The sequence below is a fragment of the Cynocephalus volans genome, chromosome 9 (genome assembly GCF_027409185.1).
Source record: "Cynocephalus volans isolate mCynVol1 chromosome 9, mCynVol1.pri, whole genome shotgun sequence".
Classification (NCBI taxonomy): Eukaryota; Metazoa; Chordata; class Mammalia; order Dermoptera; family Cynocephalidae; genus Cynocephalus; species Cynocephalus volans.
The window spans coordinates 86,852,997-86,871,318 of NC_084468.1; the positions used below are offsets into that span (position 1 = coordinate 86,852,997).

General features: G+C 34.9%; 1 protein-coding gene across 1 annotated transcript; it reads right to left on the reverse strand.

Annotated features, from left to right (window-relative positions):
- Positions 1-737: 737 nt before the first annotated feature.
- LAMTOR3 (late endosomal/lysosomal adaptor, MAPK and MTOR activator 3) lies at positions 738-11,669 on the reverse strand. The gene is made up of 7 exons (XM_063108425.1): positions 11,577-11,669; positions 11,249-11,290; positions 9,988-10,022; positions 6,003-6,061; positions 4,177-4,310; positions 3,066-3,129; positions 738-1,302 (listed from the first exon to the last, which is right to left on the reverse strand). Exons 2-7 carry the CDS (start codon positions 11,255-11,257, stop codon positions 1,229-1,231), a joined length of 375 nt encoding a protein of 124 aa, XP_062964495.1. The 5' UTR covers positions 11,258-11,290; positions 11,577-11,669; the 3' UTR covers positions 738-1,228.
- Between the last annotated feature and the right edge of the window lie 6,653 nt (positions 11,670-18,322).

Below are 18,322 nucleotides of genomic sequence, written 5' to 3' on the forward strand. Positions count from 1 at the left end.
CAACTCTAGGGATAGCATCCACACATATTGCATGTGAAAGGTAGGCACAGAAATGAGATAAATGGTGCTTCTTAGAATTGTGCAATTTGGGAGAGCTGGTGACTGGCAACAGCAGGTGTTCAATGCAAATTCATCAAACTGTACCAGTGACAAACTATCAAAAAACACAGGAAGAAATTAACAAACTTGAATGATGGATTGAACTATTGTCTTTTGTGGAGGTTAAATTAGTCTCATAGTTGAGGTTTCTTTTCTAACTGACAGTTTAGCTAAAACGATCCTCAAACCAATACCTACAAAAAATACTCACTACTTATTCATGTTGTTGAACCAGTGAATTAATGAGATGGTTGGTGAATTAATGAGAGTGAATTAAGTTTACTATGTTCTTTAAACTTTTGGAAGAAGTCTAAAAAAAAAGACCTATAAAGTGCTCAAGCTATATTTTTAAAAATACTATTTTATTTATACCCATGTATGAAAAAAAATGGCTATACTATCATGTTTACATATATACTGATATTCGAAACAGAATTCAATAATCAATCATATTTAAATTTTATAAAGAACACATAAACATTAAAAACCATTGATTAGTCATAGAAAGCAAAGTGGCAGAAAAAAACATTAGGTATAATTTTCATTTTCACTAAAGACCAGCACCCTCTGAGAAGAATCAAATCAATTAGTAATATTCATCTATACTGCAAAAGAATATATACAAAGGAAAGTCAGTGATTGTACTGATTTTATTACTTTTGCTAAGCCATTTTATCTTTCTCTTACTCAATGCAAAGAAATAAAACATAATCTGAAGAAAAATATGTCCTTACTATTCACAATAAAAATGGTCTCCATCAGCAGGCCTGGACATATTGTACAGTAGGGGGCACTTCATGGCTCAAGTGGATCACCATACCATTTTGATTCTAATCTGAATAGAATCTCATCCATATTTGGTGACTGGACTAACTCCATGGGAGCTATGATAGACTGAACCATTATTGTGGTATCCCCAGATCTCACTAAATAAGAAAAGACCCTACACAAGGAATTAAAACAATCAACCTGTTTATAAATTATATCTATAGGCTCTTTCTTTAGTATAAAGTAGAAAGGGGCCCTTTCTTGAGTACATGGATACAAGTATTATTGTGGTCTGAAGATTGCTGAATTGATATTGTGGTGTTATAATAAAGATAAGGAACGCATCAGAACCAGTGTCATTTTAAGAAACTTCCACTACTTGTCTCAATTCTTCAAATAATGGAGCAAGTTCCTTTTCTAGGCTGACAATTAGTCCTAAAACAAAGAGATTAAGAAAATTAGATTGTTAAAAAATGTTCCTGAAAGTCTCTGACTTAAGTCCCCTCTTGTCCCAAACTTATAGTTACTAAAAAGTAAACAAGACATCGTTTATTTCCCATAACTAAAATAAAATATGGTAATCCTGAATAAAGTAACCCAAAATTCCACATCCATTATGAAGTTTATTTTCATCATCTATTATTAAAGTAGATAAAAAAAAAATGTATGTGTATTAGTAGATATAGAATAAATAATATGCACTATAATTTGTTGAGTTCTGAATGAAAATCTTAATTCATACCTTACTATTTCAAAATTTACATCAATTCAGAAATAATACATATGATTTTTACTAAATAAGGTATACCTTTTCCTTTTTACCAGCAAATTTTAACAGATTATATTAGAAGATAGGTAAATAGGGAGTTTCAATTTAAGCAAAAAAAAAATCAGAAATTTATTTTATAAATTCAATAAAGCTAAGACATAAATGAGTATTTCAAGGGAAAAAACACTTAAAAAATGAAGTAGAGTATAAAACACATTTACACGTTTAAAAAGAAGCTCAATGGTAAATCTGGGAGACAAATGCATCTATAAATTAACATATCTAGCTTCTCCCTAGTTTATCAGAGTGAAAGGCTATACTTAGACAATGCCTACTTTATGTTCAAAGATCTTCTTCTGTCCTACAGAATATTAAAAGCATCTGACCTCCCAAGAAAAGGATCTAAAATATAATCCTGTACATTACCATAATATATAACAACTGATGATGATTTAGTATGTGATGATTGATGATTTATCAAAATTGAGGTTTAGTGTATTTAAAATATTGACACCACTACCACCCTATATAATTTACAAAGTGTTTTTACACATAGTATTTTACAGCTTCGAAATGTTTAGAAATGGAAGAGACCTAACATCATCAAATCTAAATCCTTCATTCTAAAGATGAGGTATCTAAGGACAGGCTTCAGTGATGTAGCTAGAATAATTTATTCAGCTTGGGGAAAAAAAATAGAGAAGGAATGTATAACCGTTCTCAACAGCAATCAAATCTGAAGGAGACAAACTTTAAAAAAAATCATCCTAGTTTATCCAAAAGAGAGTAAAAAAGTTACAATCCAACTGAATACTGTGATTATTTTACACATAAATATCCAGTAAAAGGTACTGAATATAATGGGATTTTACTACTCTCTATAGAAAGTACAGCTTCCTAGCATTTGTTCTAAAATTCTCCAGACCTCAAGAATGTGAACATGTTCATCATACTCATGCTCTTTAAATTCTCAATCACATTCATCTTGCCTGCTATCATTCAAAATTAAAAGAATTTTCTAATTTAATAAATCAGTCTATATGGAAGTAAACTCAATCTTGATTATTTTATGTGTTTGGTTATATTTTTCACCCTCTTTTTGTTTTCTTAAACTGTTTTAATGTGAGCAAGATGTAGCACTCAAGATAACATTTAATTTTCCTTCCTCTCTCAAAACAAATCACCCATATGCTGTCTCATTTGAACTGGAAAATAACCCTGTAAGATGAAGAAAGCAGATATTAGCTCTACTATACAGATACAAAATTAGGATTCAGAGACATCACTTTTCCCAAGATCAAGGAAAAAGATGGTAGAACTGGGCCACAAATTCAAGTTCGCTCTAAATCTTCTATTCCTATTTTATTAGACTGCACAGATACAGTAATATAAGGAATTAAAAGCTATATTTAAGGTAATTAAAACACACCTGTATTGGCATTGCTGCTTGCTATGAAACTCACCACCAAAGGCAATCGATTAAATTGAACCACCTAAAAAGAAAATAAGATCAAAACAATATGTTGCACTGTAAAAAGGTAGTATAACTCAACTGAAATGTCTTAATCTTTAAAAAATGTTTAAATGCTCATGGTTACTAGCCCAACATCATGGTATTACATCACGAAAGATAAAGGAGCTGAAAGTAAATATTTCCATAAAACAGAGTTATTGATTACCACTTAGTCTAGAAAGTTTTTAGGATGGAACCATGTCTTCTTCATCTTTTTATCTTTAAAGCACAGCAGAGTGTCAATTACATAGTAGGGGCTCAATAAACAGTTGATAACAGTATTTTTTAGTCATTCAAGTAGTTTTATTGTTATGATTTTTCTGCCTCCAGTGTAGCATTGTAATTTAAATTAACTTTAACCCAATTACCTTTAAAAAAAATCCCGGCTTCATCCTAATCTTTATTGGTGAAATTAAAGGTTAGTTATCTTTTACCTAATATGCATTAAAATATATAACTTTTAAAATAAAAAATGTCACTAGTGTATCATGAATCATACTCTAGGAAACATTCGCTCTATAGCAGAAGAGATTAATTTATTCTTAAGAAAATGCAGCTGGATATCAAGAGATATTTAACAACTAATTTCTTCTCCACAAATAACAACCTCGCTTATACATACATTTCAAACCAAATGAAGAAATTAACAGTAATAACAAATTTAAATAACATTTGACTTTCAAGGAAATTTTTTTTCTGTTACAACAAAAAAACTATCATTTGAGAAATGATAGTTGTTTAGCTAAGGGCACCATCTACTGGAGGTAATAGTGACCTGACTTACCCTTTTTAATATAACACGTACTTTATTATTAAATCTTTTAACTACTTTTCCATAGTAATTATTTCTTAGTGTAAAATGTGAAGAAAATCACTACAGTTTAACATAACCTACTTGAAAGGCTAAAATTGTTAAATTTCATCCCCTTCACAACCGAAATTCAGAATTATAAACCAAGCTATTTTATATAAATGACAGAAAAATGATAGTTGAAATCAGCAAGCCACGTGATACTTATGAACTTACCTGGTAGGTGTTATAGTAACAGATGATACTTTTATTTTTTGAAAGTCCAAGTTTGCTCCCTTGGTCTGTTGCAAGCGCAAAAGTAGACAAGAAACCAGGTCTCAAAGCATGCTCTGGAGCATTGTCATTGGCCACTGGAAAAAAAAGGGATTTAAATAAAATTATGCAGAAGATACATTAGGGACAAGATTTACAGCACCTTCATTTATTTTTTTTACATAAATCCATAAAAAAAATTGAGAACAAAGGTTATGTTTCACAATACTGAAAATCAAATGACTAACTGGGTCTCATTAATTTAGGTGGGAAAACTTGCTCAGTCAGAAGTTTAGTGATTAAATGTGATCACTAAACTAAAAGTTTATAACTCAACTGAAAGTTGAGTGATAAACTAAAAATTGCTCAATCAGAAGTTTAGTGATAACTAAGGGAAGAAATGCAGAGTCACAATTTTTTTAATTTTAAAAGAATACTAAAATTTTATATTTCATATTTTCTTGTTATCTACCTTAAACACAGATTAAGCAGTACATTTAATAAACTGAATATTCTGGTTATCTGAGAGCCAGGCTAGAATAAAATGAATGAAAAAAGCTACAAAAACTTTTGCTTTCATAAAACCCACAGTGGCAGTATCTCTCATAGATATTAATAATCCTGCAGGTGGCTACCTGTTTCATGTTTTTCTCACTCATTAAAAGGCCTGAATGAAGATATCTGTATCAATAAGTGTAGAGCTCAAGGCTTTATCAGAAATGTTCAGAAAGAATATTAGAGCTGAAAAACCTGAGATTACTTTGTTCAAAGCCCTCAACACATTAGAGAAAAGGCAAGTGACTTGTCCATGACCACCTATGTTTTATGGTGGGTTAGAAAGTACACTGGACCATGCATATGGAGATGATGAATGCTATTCTGTCTTATCACTGACTCACATGCAACTTTGAACTGGCAATGTACTCTTTGCACTTGAGCACCTTCATTTTTATAAAATCACATTACCTCTAAACCTCCTTTCAATTCCGAAGTCTAAAATTATCTAACATATACAATAACACCAGATGGAAAATAAATTGTAAACAAAACATACAAAATATTATTTAATATTTAATCTTTGGTAAAGCTATTGCAGTGTTCCTGTATGACTAGGAACATCCAATCTGATTATACCATAAGGTAGAAAATAGTAAAAATGGTCTGAATCCATACTGACTCTATGACATCATATACATTTTTAAAAAAAGTTAGAGTGCTGTGTTATAACACCCAGCCAGCAGCCAAAAACAAAACAAAACAAAACAAAACAAAAAAAGCTAAAAGTCAGGTAAAAATTCTTATTAGATGCCGATTAACTAAAGTAATTGTGAAGTTAAAAGTTTTAATCTTATTTCCAGTAAGACAGCAGGAAATCAGGCAAGATTAAACAAAACAATCGATATACGATGATCCAAATATATGGGTGTTATCCTAAAACTACTGGCAATATTGATTAAAAATGTATCTATGTAGGGGTGTCTGTCTGTGTGCATAATATATCTAGCAGCATACATGCTCACTCTCATCACTTAGATTTACTAATGGTCCGCATTATACCATTAATGTCTTTAATGGGTAAATAGGCTTGTGATGACATATTTGTATAATACATTATAGGTTCCAACTCAGCCTTTAACATACAAAAGCAAACATTTCTCCCTAAACTAAGACTATCTCCTGAATTTACTGAAATGAGTTTTATATGTTTGCCTTCTGTACTACTCAGATGTAAATACACACATTTTTAGTCAAAAGGAAACACAACATTGCATTTAAGTGTTCAATTTTACCTTTAATAACAGGTACTCCATCTCTATCTGACACAACAATAGCATGGAGCCCTTCAACACTAGAAAGAGAAAAAAGTTAAAATATTATAAAACATTTCATTTTCTCAAAATATGCACTTCAAAGATGCAATGGTAATCTCATGCATATTTCTGAAAACCATGGGAGCTCAATTATTGATAGTCTATGCTTCCACAATGTGTTTGGCAAAACTCTCCCAGAAACTGAATGAATATTTATGACTGGCATGTTCACAATATTTACAAATTTATGCAGTTTATTGATGAAGATCTAAAACAGATGATTCTCCATTAAAATTGTACGAGGGTATATTGAAAAGTTTGTGAACAGAATTAAAAGATAATATCTTTCCATGAACGTTTTGAAGTACTCCTGTTTTCATTCCATGGTTTACAAAAGCATAAATGGTTATAGTGCCAAAAAAAGAGAGCCTTTTTCCTTTCTCTCATTCACTCCAATATCAAGTGCCCAGTACTTGTGGCACTTAATACTTTATGACACTATGACAAGCAAAAACAGACAGAGCCACTAACTTCCCAAAGCTTACAATCTAAAAAGTGAGTGGCTACCAATCAAATAATCTCACTAAAAAGTTAAACTACAACTGCAGCAAGTGCCATTAAGAAGTCTGTGGGGATAGAAGAGCCTATAAAAGAGGGGGTTGATACAGACAGGTGGGTCAGGGAAGGCTTCCCTGGGGAAGTGATAGCTTAGCTGAGATGTTAAATTGTTGTAAGCAAAGAGGAGTAGAATGACCATTTTAGGTTCAAAGACAGGGAAGAAAGAATGAAGGCATGCAGCAATCCTTTCAGCTACATCTACGTAAGCATTAAGCAGAATAGTCAAGGTTATACCTCTGAAGTTAGAAAGACCTGGATTCCAGTCCAGACTCTGCTGCTTACTATTTATGCTACTTTGGATCAGTCAACAAAATCTCTCTAGGCCTCAGTTTAATAATCAGAAAATGAGAATAACTGCACCCTATTTCCTTCCCCCTTCCCCCTCTCCCCCCAGCTGCCCCGCAACATCTTAGAATGTAAAAAAATAATATTAATAAATAAACTTTTAAAAAAGGAACAATTGAATAATTACTTATTTAGCTATTGTAAAATTTAATAAAATAAAGCATAGGCTGGTACATAGTTAACATTCAAAAATATTAACACCAGTGGTATCAATTGTGCAAAATGACAATGACAAAATTTATCACTCCAGTTTAAGTAGTAAATTATCAGTGAGAATCCCTAGGAAATTAGCAGTTAGGAAATATATAGTCTAAAGCACAAAAGCAAAGTGTTAAAAATTACAATGGTGAAACATACCCAAATTTTGACATTTGTACAAAACCCTTTAACTATTAACACAAAACCTATAGCCCTATAAGTATCTTACAATATCCGTAAACTGTAACTCAGAGATATGTTCAATGTTCCTGCTATAACCCAGATTTATCCATTCCTTATATTGTGTTAACCTCAACGTTTTAATTTTAGAATAAGGAATATCTATATTAACCTAATGTTAAGACACCAAAATTAAAATTTTTAAAAAATCTCATTGTCAAAACTTTTAATTCTGAGAAGTATTATCAAAATTTGAATGGAAATGTTACAACAAATTCATTTGTCTTCCTCACACTAAAAATAATGAAATGACTGTGTATAAATGATTTTTATACTATTATTGGTATTATCTCCTGTTATTCAATCCTGACATGGTCTATAGATTAAAATATATTCTATAAGATTAATACATAAAACAATATATTCTTCTAAATTAAAAACTAGGTTAATAAGAACATATCCTACCGATACTTGCACACATGCAAATCACTTTGTGCAGTTATCAATAATAACAGCTAACTGCCAAAAAATAAATAAACTGCTAAGACTTTGTAGTAGTCTGTTTTGTGTTGCTATAACAAAATACCTGAAAGGAAAAATGACATTTATTGCTTACAGTTTCTGAGGCTGGGAAGTCCAAAGTCCATCTGGTGGTGGCAACAGTGAACCAGGGGTCTCACATTGCAAGATGGTGGAAGCAGAGAGAGCAGAGAGAGAGAGACAGACAGACTCTCCTCTTCTTTTAAAGCCCTCAAAACCATGCCCTTGACCACCATTTTTAATTCATTCACCACTGCATGTTCCTACAATCCAATCACCTCTTCAAGGCTCCACCTTTCAATTACCATAATAGGATTTCCCATCCTCTTTACAGTCACAGTGGAGGCTAAGTTTCTAATACATAAAACTTAGGGGACACAATTGAAGCTTCAGGGAGTTTTGAGGGGACATAATTCAATCCACTACAGACTTGTAAGTGGATCAACTATACTTCTGTTCCTAAGTCTACCACCAATGTGGTGGGATGTCCCTTCCCCCCCATTTTAGTACTCTTTCAATAAGCTTCCAACAAGGTAACTACAGATAAATATAGAAAGCCTTCACTTTGCACAAGTCCAATATGCACATTTTAGACACCACAGTTTATTAAATAACACCACTCCCTCCAATAGCACAAGTCAAATTTGAGCTAGTATGGCATATTAACTGAATAATTACATAAAGTATAAACTTTGCTAACTCTTCAGTCCACAAAACACTACGAAAATAACTATGTTATTAAGAGGTGCACACTGTGATCAGTAACCAGCCATGTCACTTCTTCCAAAGTGAGTTGGTGGCTGATCACTGAGCATCTGTTATTCAGTTCCTGCAGAGAGAGAAAATGATGTAGTTTAGTATTTCCTTATCTCCCAGTGATAAACCATGTGGCATTAAAAAAAATAGATAATGGAAAGAGGGAAGTGGCCAACAAAGATGAAATACAGCAAAGAAATAAAAAATGATAATGATGGAAGTAAAATTTGAACAGAAAATAAACAGTTATAGAAAACATAGTTAACCAAGGGAATGTTGGCACTATTTCTGTTATAGAGACTCTAGATACATAGCTAGAGAAACCCAGTAAAAGCAAACTTATTGACATAAATGAGGAAAGTGGTTGTGATGAAAATATCCCAGAGGAAGTGATGCTGGCAAAAAAATTCACATTAAAGGAAATTTCAGAGATATTTCACAACATTGAAAATACAAAGGATAAAACATGGAAAGCTGATTCAAACTTGGAATGGAGTATGACAATTTGCCAAAGCATAGAAAAGATACCTGCTCCTTATCTTAAAGTATATGAAAAACAGGCAAACACTGTTCAAACTACTCATTTTTTTTTTACAAAGAAATAAAACACTTTATTTCTCAATGTTTCTAATATTTTAAATTAGTATACTAAACAAATATTAGTTTTAGTATTTGTTTTCATTCCCCTAAATATTTATAACCAACAGTAAAAAAGGTTTTAATGTTTTGAAAAAATTTTTAAAGGTCACAATAGTTATTTTTCCCATTTATTACTAAAATTCCTTTGCAGTTTCAGCTTCTTTGATCATTTTCAGAGCTCTGCCTTACCATGCAAAGCTAGGACTGCCTAATTTATAAAATGGTACATCAAATGGACTGTGTGCAGGCAAAAGAAAGCCTTGTGATTTTCCAAGGACGAACTACTGTTTGAGTCTAGCATTTTCGGGTTAGACTTAGCAATTAGTTCTTAATAGCAATATCAAAAGTAAAGGCAAGTTCTTAATTTTGTTCCCTTAAAATTAGTATAACAACTTTGAAATGTAATCCAGTAAACTGTTATGACAGAATGAATATTTGAAAGAATTCAAAGGGGTAAGAAATCTGAGTCCTAACCCTCTGCCATCCATTAGCTGTTTAACATTAGACAAGTAACATAACTTCTGTAGACCTCATGTTATTTATCTGCAAACTCATCACTTGTGCTACCTAGGGTTATGTTAAGTATTTGAAAGTGCTAAATAGCAGCATAATATACACATATTAATCTAAAAAATAATAATAATATGTTATGCAAAATTTATCTAATAGCAAATTAATGATTTCTTACCTTGGTAACTTTTTATACAGGAATCGCTTTAGGTCCTGAAACAGAATATTAAAAAATTGTATTATAATAATATGGCTTTCATTGGTTTTCTAGGTCCTGTCGTACCCACATTTCAGGGACCTTAAGTCATCACTCATAACTTTTCTTGTGTTTTACCCTTCTTTCTGATTTTGATATTTACTATTTGTACAACTTGGAACAAATTAAGTAACCTTTTTTCTTTAAGCCTCAGTTTCATTATTTGTTGAACAGGGATAAAAACAGAACCTACATCATGAGATTGTTAAAATTTATTGAGAAGACGTGTATATTAGCATACCTAGATACGGGAAAAAAATACATATTAGCTATAAATCTAAATCACACTTTTCATACTATTTTACATCCTGTTGCTATTGTGTTCACTTGGGAATATATTACGAACATCTTTCCATGTCCATAGATAGACTTTCTACCAACATTTTAATGATCCTGGGTAAGTTAATTACCTTCTCCAAGACTCAGTTTCCTCACATGACTGAAAATAAATGACAACATATGTCAAGTGTTTAGTATGGAACACAGTTGGACTTATGAAATAGAAGACTAATTTTGTCTCATCATACTCTCTCATATGGGAAATACCATTGACAATTTAGGCATCAATTAAGACCTCTACATGGATGATTCAAGTATCTGTTGTTTTGAACCTCTAACCCCTACTATTCTTCAAATCTACATGATCATTTTATCTCATGTTATCACCACCAGCTTACTTTTGCTGTCATCTTAAACCCACACACAAAACTGAACTTATCATGTGGCTAAAGAGGTATCGGTTAGAAATCATCTCAAATTACTGCAATGAACCTAATGAGACAGCACGACCACTTACTGGAAGAGGATTCTGAGCACATGCCCTACTGATCCCAGACTGACGGGAAAGATAGCTAACCATCATTTAGAATTTGATATGGTAAAAATACAGAGCCTCTCTCATGCCCCAGTAGGATTAGGGAGTGTGCAGAACACAATTTTCTCAACCTCAGGCACCTTACTATCCTCCACTCCCATTCCAGGCAGAAACTCAGGACCGTGCAAATGCATTCATATTAGTCTCCCGCTCCAAATCCCAGAGAAGATAATTGGGGGGGTGGGGTGGGAGATGGAGGCACCAAAAACGAAACAAATCTCTACTTGGGAAGCTCTACCTCACCCCCCTCAGTAGCTTCTCCCAAAGTCCCCACCCTCCCCTTCCTCTTGTGGGGAGGAGTCAACTCACATCAGCCATGATGAACCCCTCTCGCAGGATCAACCTCCACTCCTGGAAGAGAAACTCCCGGTGACTCTCCCCTCTAGGCTTCCTCGCCGTCGCCACCCCCAGCCTAACAAGCGGGACTAGCCCTCGTCACGGCCAGGGAAAACTGTGCGGGTAGCCAGCCGGGGTGCCTTAGCTCAGCACACTCCACTCCTTCCCGCCCCGAACCCCCCCGCCCCCCAAAGATCTAGGCCCAAAGCAGAGGGAAAGAGGCGTCCTCTCCTCCTCAACTTCACCGTCCGCACAACCCCGAGCCCAGGACCGAACACCGGGCAAAGTTGGCGCCAGTTACCTGGGTTTCTGGACTGCCGGGTTCTCTCCACTGTCACTTCAGGGACAGCTTCCTCTGCAAGGGCCGTCACATGATCCGTGACCTCCTCAGCGATGCAGGAAGCATTTGCTCTGGACGCCGGATCATACGGGATTTCCGGGGAGGCCCGGCGGAAACTGCGAGCCCGCGGCCGCCTCCGCGCCCCTCCGCCCGCCGCTTCCTGCGCCTGCGTGCTGCGGTCGGAAGGACGTCAGCTGTGGCATAAGAGGATTCCTAAGAGGTCACTGGGCCCTAAGGCTCCCGGTGACATGCTTGCGGGGTGTTGTGCTGGAAGACATTCTTGTGAGAACAGGGTGCATACATCTCATTAGTTTTTCAGGGTCCGTTCTGTTAAAACCTTTTCTTGTAGATGAAGAAATTGGAGGGAATGATGTTGCTAAGTGAACAGCAAGCACCTGTGATTAGAAGTCCCAGGTCTATAGGTTTCTGATCCCAGTTTCGTAGTCTCTTGACTTTCCCATTGGTGCCTCCCTACATGCTCTTTACTCAGGGCCTTATCTAGATTGAATCAAGGAGCCATGGGCTTTCTGGAGTCATGTGTGTACTTCAAGCCTGTACTTTTAACTTATGCAGACATTGGACTACCTTCTTTCATTGGCTCTTGACATGTCACTGTACCTCCTAAAGACTGCCTATACTATTTTATGTTTAGTGCCTTGCTTGTTTGCACATTTAATGAAAGCCTAAATTATAAAGCTTAGCCAAAAGGGGGACCTCTTCAACCACCATAACCCAAGATCTCAACCTCTAAATTACTGAAGTTTTCACCAGATAATTCTTTGTTGTAGGGGGCTGCACTGTGCATTACAGGATATTTAGGAACATCCCTGGCCTCTATCCACTATATTCCAGTAAGAACCCCCCCACTTTGTGAAAACCAAAAATCTTCTGGAGGGGGGTGGGAAAAAATAGCACCCCAGGTGAGAACCACTACTTTCGCCCCTCCTAAGCATATTGAAGTTCATGGCTTTAGTTTCAGATTTTCTCTGATCTCATTTATTCAAAACAGAGTAGTGTATCTTAGAAAAGGAGATGTATGGGAACTTGTTTACAACTGATCTTCATTTCCAGTCTCTAAAAGTAGGAATGCAAAGGGAATTAACTCTAGTTCAAGACATGGTGAATAGAGTTGAATACTTATTTCTTCCAGTTATCTTTGAGAGGATGAGATTCTAAACTACAGAGCTCCACAAATGACCTACTAATCATTACAAGTGAGCTTGACAATTCCATAGCAACTGACATCACTGAAGATCACTTCCTTTTCCCTATTTAAACCCTTCAGTTTCTTACTGCCTGGGATACTCCATTGTTTTTTTCAGGTCTCCATTCACTCCAGTCTCCTAACTTCAAATGATGGCATTTCCCAAAGTTGTCTTTGTTTTCTCTGTTGTTTTTCTTTTTCTACAGTGCCCTGAGAATGAGAGCCCTACATCTGTATCTTTCATCTGAGGTCTAGGTTCACATTTTCAGCTGCTTCTTGGATGTTAGATATTTTTACTTACATGCTTTGCTGTCAACTCTAACTCTAAAGGTCTAAAAACTTGTAATAAACCTGTTTCTCCTAATCTATGTCTGTATTGGTATCATGACTCTACTAGTCAGTAATCATGTCTGCTGTTTTTTCCTTCCTTGTGTCCTTTTCTTCCCTAACAATGATTTTTACATCTATATTTTTTCAATTCTTGATTCAAACCATTATTTCTATTCAGCAAGACTATATCAATAACTTAATAATGACAGATAAAACTTCCTAAAACAATGCATAGTACTACCTGCTCAAAAAACTTCAGTGATGTACCATTGTAGACAATGAGAGTTAAGAGTTTTTAATGTGGCTCTAACACATTCTATTTTACTCTGAATGCATTCTAATGCTAGCCTCTTATTTCAGCCAGGTTGATTACTTCACCCTTCCATCAACATGACTTTTACTTCCCCACACTGGTTCTGGAGATTATTTTTATCTGAAATGCTTGCTTCTCTCTACCTTAGCTATTTAAATCTTCTTTCCCGATACTCATCACATTCTCTTGGATGCTACTATATATTACTGATATCAGAGGAAAGGGTCTAGAGAGGCCAGATAGCCAGCTTCAACCCACCCCATCCTCTTACCAGGTTCTTGACTTCGCCACAGAAAATAATTCAAAAGCAGAGTCACAGTAGAAAATGAACACAGGTTTCACGTAACAGATAAGAAGTATAGATTTCGCAGAGAAAGTGTGGCCTAGCTCCAGAGACTGAGCAGGGCATGCACCAAGTATAATACAAAAATAAGAAACACACATTAAAGTTTAGTACGAAGTGTAGGCTGGCTCAAGAGAGTGAGCAGCTGCCCATTAACAGTAAGTGTGACACAGAAGTGAGGCATAGACCCCCGGCCCGTGATGTGCAGGTTGGACCCCAGGAAAGTGAGCAATAACCCATCCAGTAGAAACTGAGATTCAACTTTTATAGTTTTGCTATGTTATATATTCATGCTGTCTAATGAACATTCAACTAAGGGAGGTGGTTCTCAGTTATGTAACACAGACTTGCACGTGCTCCATTGGTCTCTTTGGAGCATGTTCATTGGTCAAACTCCATCACATGCACTGCATATATTCAAATATATTTGGTGTTCTTTAGTGCCTCCAGTGGGAAGCCATTCAAGGAATAAACTCCTTTTTACCAGTGAAATAGTACCTGAGTCTGCCCCCTGTGGTCTCAGTTGTCACATGCTGGTATTGAAAATAGGTGCTAGATAGCTTAGGACTCGGAGGTGGAGCTTGAGTCCTAAGGGAGTGGTTTGAGACCCAGGGGAGTGGCCCAAAACTTAAACCCTTCGAAAGTGAGAACCTCTTATCTCACTACCAAGAACAACTGATATTTATTTGTGCACAATTAAGTGTTGTAGTTTGGTTTCTTTCCCCAGTAAGACCATAAGGTCCAGAAGGCTGGGTCATGTTTTACATTTTTCCTGTTTCTTACAATGCCTAATAATAATGCCTTATACTGAAAAGACACTCATTCAATTTTTATTAAATAAAAGTCATTAAAAGAAACCATTAATCCTGACCATAACTACAACTTCATATTCCCTTTCACCATTTGCCCCCAAGTTGAGAGGCAAATAAAAATATGAACTCTAGCAAGAATCTCTTAATTTCTGGAAGTGCTACTTTTCATTTTAACACATCTTGATGACCTTAATAAATGGTAGTTAGCCTGGAAAATATTTGATGATTTTTCTCTTCCCTTTAAGTAGCAAAACAGGAAAGCATAGCTTTCCAAGATCTTCAAACATCACTATGTCCTCAGAATTGAAGAACTAATAATTAGATTTCTAATTTCCAAGTGTGGTGGCTTCAGAATTATGGTACATTAATTGGATAGCTCCTTATGTACTCAGACTGATGTTTGCATTTATTCATTAATACCATTACTGTTGGTATAGGACTATGGGAGATATTTACTGGACTAAAAGATTATCATTGTGTGTACCAGTTCTGTAAAGTGGAGTGTACCAACCAGATGATCCCTGAGGTTCAGGAAGAAACTAATAGAAATCACACACACACACATATACACACACACACAATTTTATCTCATCAAATTTTCTATTTTATTATGTAGACAGCATATTGGTAAATGTATATAGTAAATAAATATGCACATGTTGTTAAAGTTCTAACTTTATTGCTTATATCTGAGCCTCTGTTTCTGCTTCTCTTTAGCTTAAATTTCTCTTAGCTGTGTGTACAACAGAGATTTCCCAATTTTTCCTTATTCTACTTTCCTATCAAAAAATTAACAATCACCTGGGTTTAGACTGGCTCCACTGTCTGTGTGAAAATTCTAGTTGGTATTCAAACTCATATGGGGAGGAGAGTCTTACTGATTTTCCAACACACAAAAATGAAAATTATTTTATCACATAAACTGGCCAAATTGGAAAATACCTCGCCAATGTTGACTCTGGCTGTGGTTTGAGATTTGTTCCAATGAGAATACAAGTATAAGATCATATGCAATAACTTTGTCTTCTATACTACCACCCACTGCCATCACACTCTGGACTTATGCAGTCATCTAAGAAATCACTAATCCCCCCAATCTCTTGCTCATATCCCAGTCTGTAGAATCACTCACTTGTCAACATTTAAACTACCCTACCACCTCTCCTGCCTGACAAAATCTCAAATTTGGATAGGCTGAATGAGTTGTATTCTCATTTAGTTGGGTTAGGCTGGTGAAAATTCACAACACCAAAGATTGTAAATTCTATCATCATCTTGAGACCCATAGAAATCACCGTTTTGCTAGTCAGCTTACTGATTCAGTTAAAATGATCCTTCAAATCATCTTCATTCTTTCTAAGTTTCTGCTTATCATTCTTTCCCTGTCCCCCACATTACACAGGTAAACTGCCGATTTCAAGAAAATGGAAGACATAACATCCCACTCTAACCTATCCTCTTTGCATTCCTTTCTGAAACAATGCTGGTGGTGTCTCTTAGCTAAAGTACAGTTCTCCCTCAGTTTCTGTGGTGGACTGGTTCCAGGACCTCCCACAAATACCAAAATCCTAGGATGCTCAAGTCCCTCATATAAAATGGCATAGTATTTGCACATAACCTTCACACATTCTCCCATACACTTTAAATCATCTTTAGATTACTTATTGAACTTAATACAATGTAAGAGATGTAAACGGCTGTTCTACTATATTGGTTTTTACATCCGTATTTTATATTTCGACTATATTGGCTTTTATATTTGTATTATTTTTTATTGTTGTATTGTCATTTTTTCCTAATATTTTTAATCCATGATTGATTGAATCATGGATGTGGAACCTTGGAATATGGGGCCTGACTGTAATTCTGACTGTAATTCTTACATCTTTGCAAAGGAGCCTATATCCTCTGGCCATATCAGGTACTTAATGCTATTATCCCTCTTTTTCTCTGTCTTCACTCTTTAACTTTCTATGTGCCCCTTTCCAATTAGTGAGGTTTATCATGTAATAAATAATAATTGAAAAAAAAAAGCCTTGTTTAGAACCTACATTCTCTTCCAGCTACTACCCTTTTTCTCTACTCCCTTTCATAGACACATTTTTGGAAAATTTTAGCCTGATTTTTAATGGCTGCTTCCATATGTCCCAAATCCAATCAACCAAACAATTCTCTTGATTTCACCTCCTGAATATCTCTGGAAATCATTCACTTATTTATATTCCTATCCTGGTCCAAGCCACGATGATCTCTTCTTTGACAATAACCTCCTATCCTTATTACATTCACTTTTGCCCTCCAGTCTTCTCCACACAGCAACTAAAATGATATTCTAAAAGCTCAAATCTGATCCTGTAATTCCTTCCTTAAAAATCTCAAAAATTTTCTATTGACTTAGGATAAGTCCAATATCATCATCATAGTTTATATATGGTCTTACGGGGATCACCAGATTGCTCCTATCTTATTTTAATTCTCTCACCTACCCTGGATTCCTCATGCTGTAATCATACAAGTTTGTTTTCACTTCCATACATTTTTTGTGGCATTACCAACTTAGCACACTTCTGGCTAAAATATTTCTCCAGCATTCACGTCACTCTTACTTATCTCATCTTTTGAGTTTCAACTGAGTTCACTTTCTCAAAGAAATGTTCTCTGACCCTCCTAGAAAAACTTAGGTCTTCTACATATAGATATGCCCTCATTGTACCCTGTAATTTTCTTTGAAGCATGTCATAATTACAATTAGCTATTTATTTGGCATTTATTTCCTTTGCTAGATGTAAACTTCCTAAGGGTTTTTGTCTTGTTCAAAGATGAACAACACCCAGCTCACTGCCTGGGATATAGCAGGAATTCCTACATTTGTGGAATGGTTGAATGAATGAAAGAATGGACATGCTGAGTATAAAACATGATAAAAACAAATCTTTTACAGTGAGAACAGACCTTCTTTTTTTATTAATATATTGAGATAAACTACAGAGACTGAAAGACAAAAATCATCATAAATCATTCAGCAAAACATTCATTAAAAATCAAATGCATTTTCTTTAAGAGTTCCCACACAGAAAATTTTATTTTATATAAGTCTGCTATAACATTAAATATTTTACAAATCATGTATTTCATTTTTGAACCTAACTGTATAACCTAGAATGCACTAAAGACAAAGTTAAGATCTCCTTTACCGGTTTCACTTCAGTTAACTTATACAAGGCTTCCATTAAAATTCTATCACACCTTGAAAATTACCTGCAGCTTTTTAAAACACATAAACTAAACTTTAAATGGAAAGAAAGTCTTATGTAGCAATCTAAAAACCAAAAATAAGACAAAAAACAAAAGTAGGTAAGAAGCATTTCTTAATACAAATAAATTACAAAAAATAATTTATGTGTGAGTTTCTTCTCATTGGTATAGTCATCCAATTCAAAAACAATTCATTTTGAAACTCATAATTAAAATACTCCAAATAGTGGCCTTAAATGGCAAAGCAGAATATCAGATTGGAATGTACAAAATCTTGTACTGAACTGAATGAGACTTGCTCACATTCATGCCAGGTGTCATTTGCAATGTAGTTACTACACATCTTGGCAACTAGTCACACCAATTTTTAACAATAACTTACTAAACTAAGACATTTCAAGAAACACTTCTTACCCCTATGTATTTCCAGATTGCTAGATATAAAAAGAT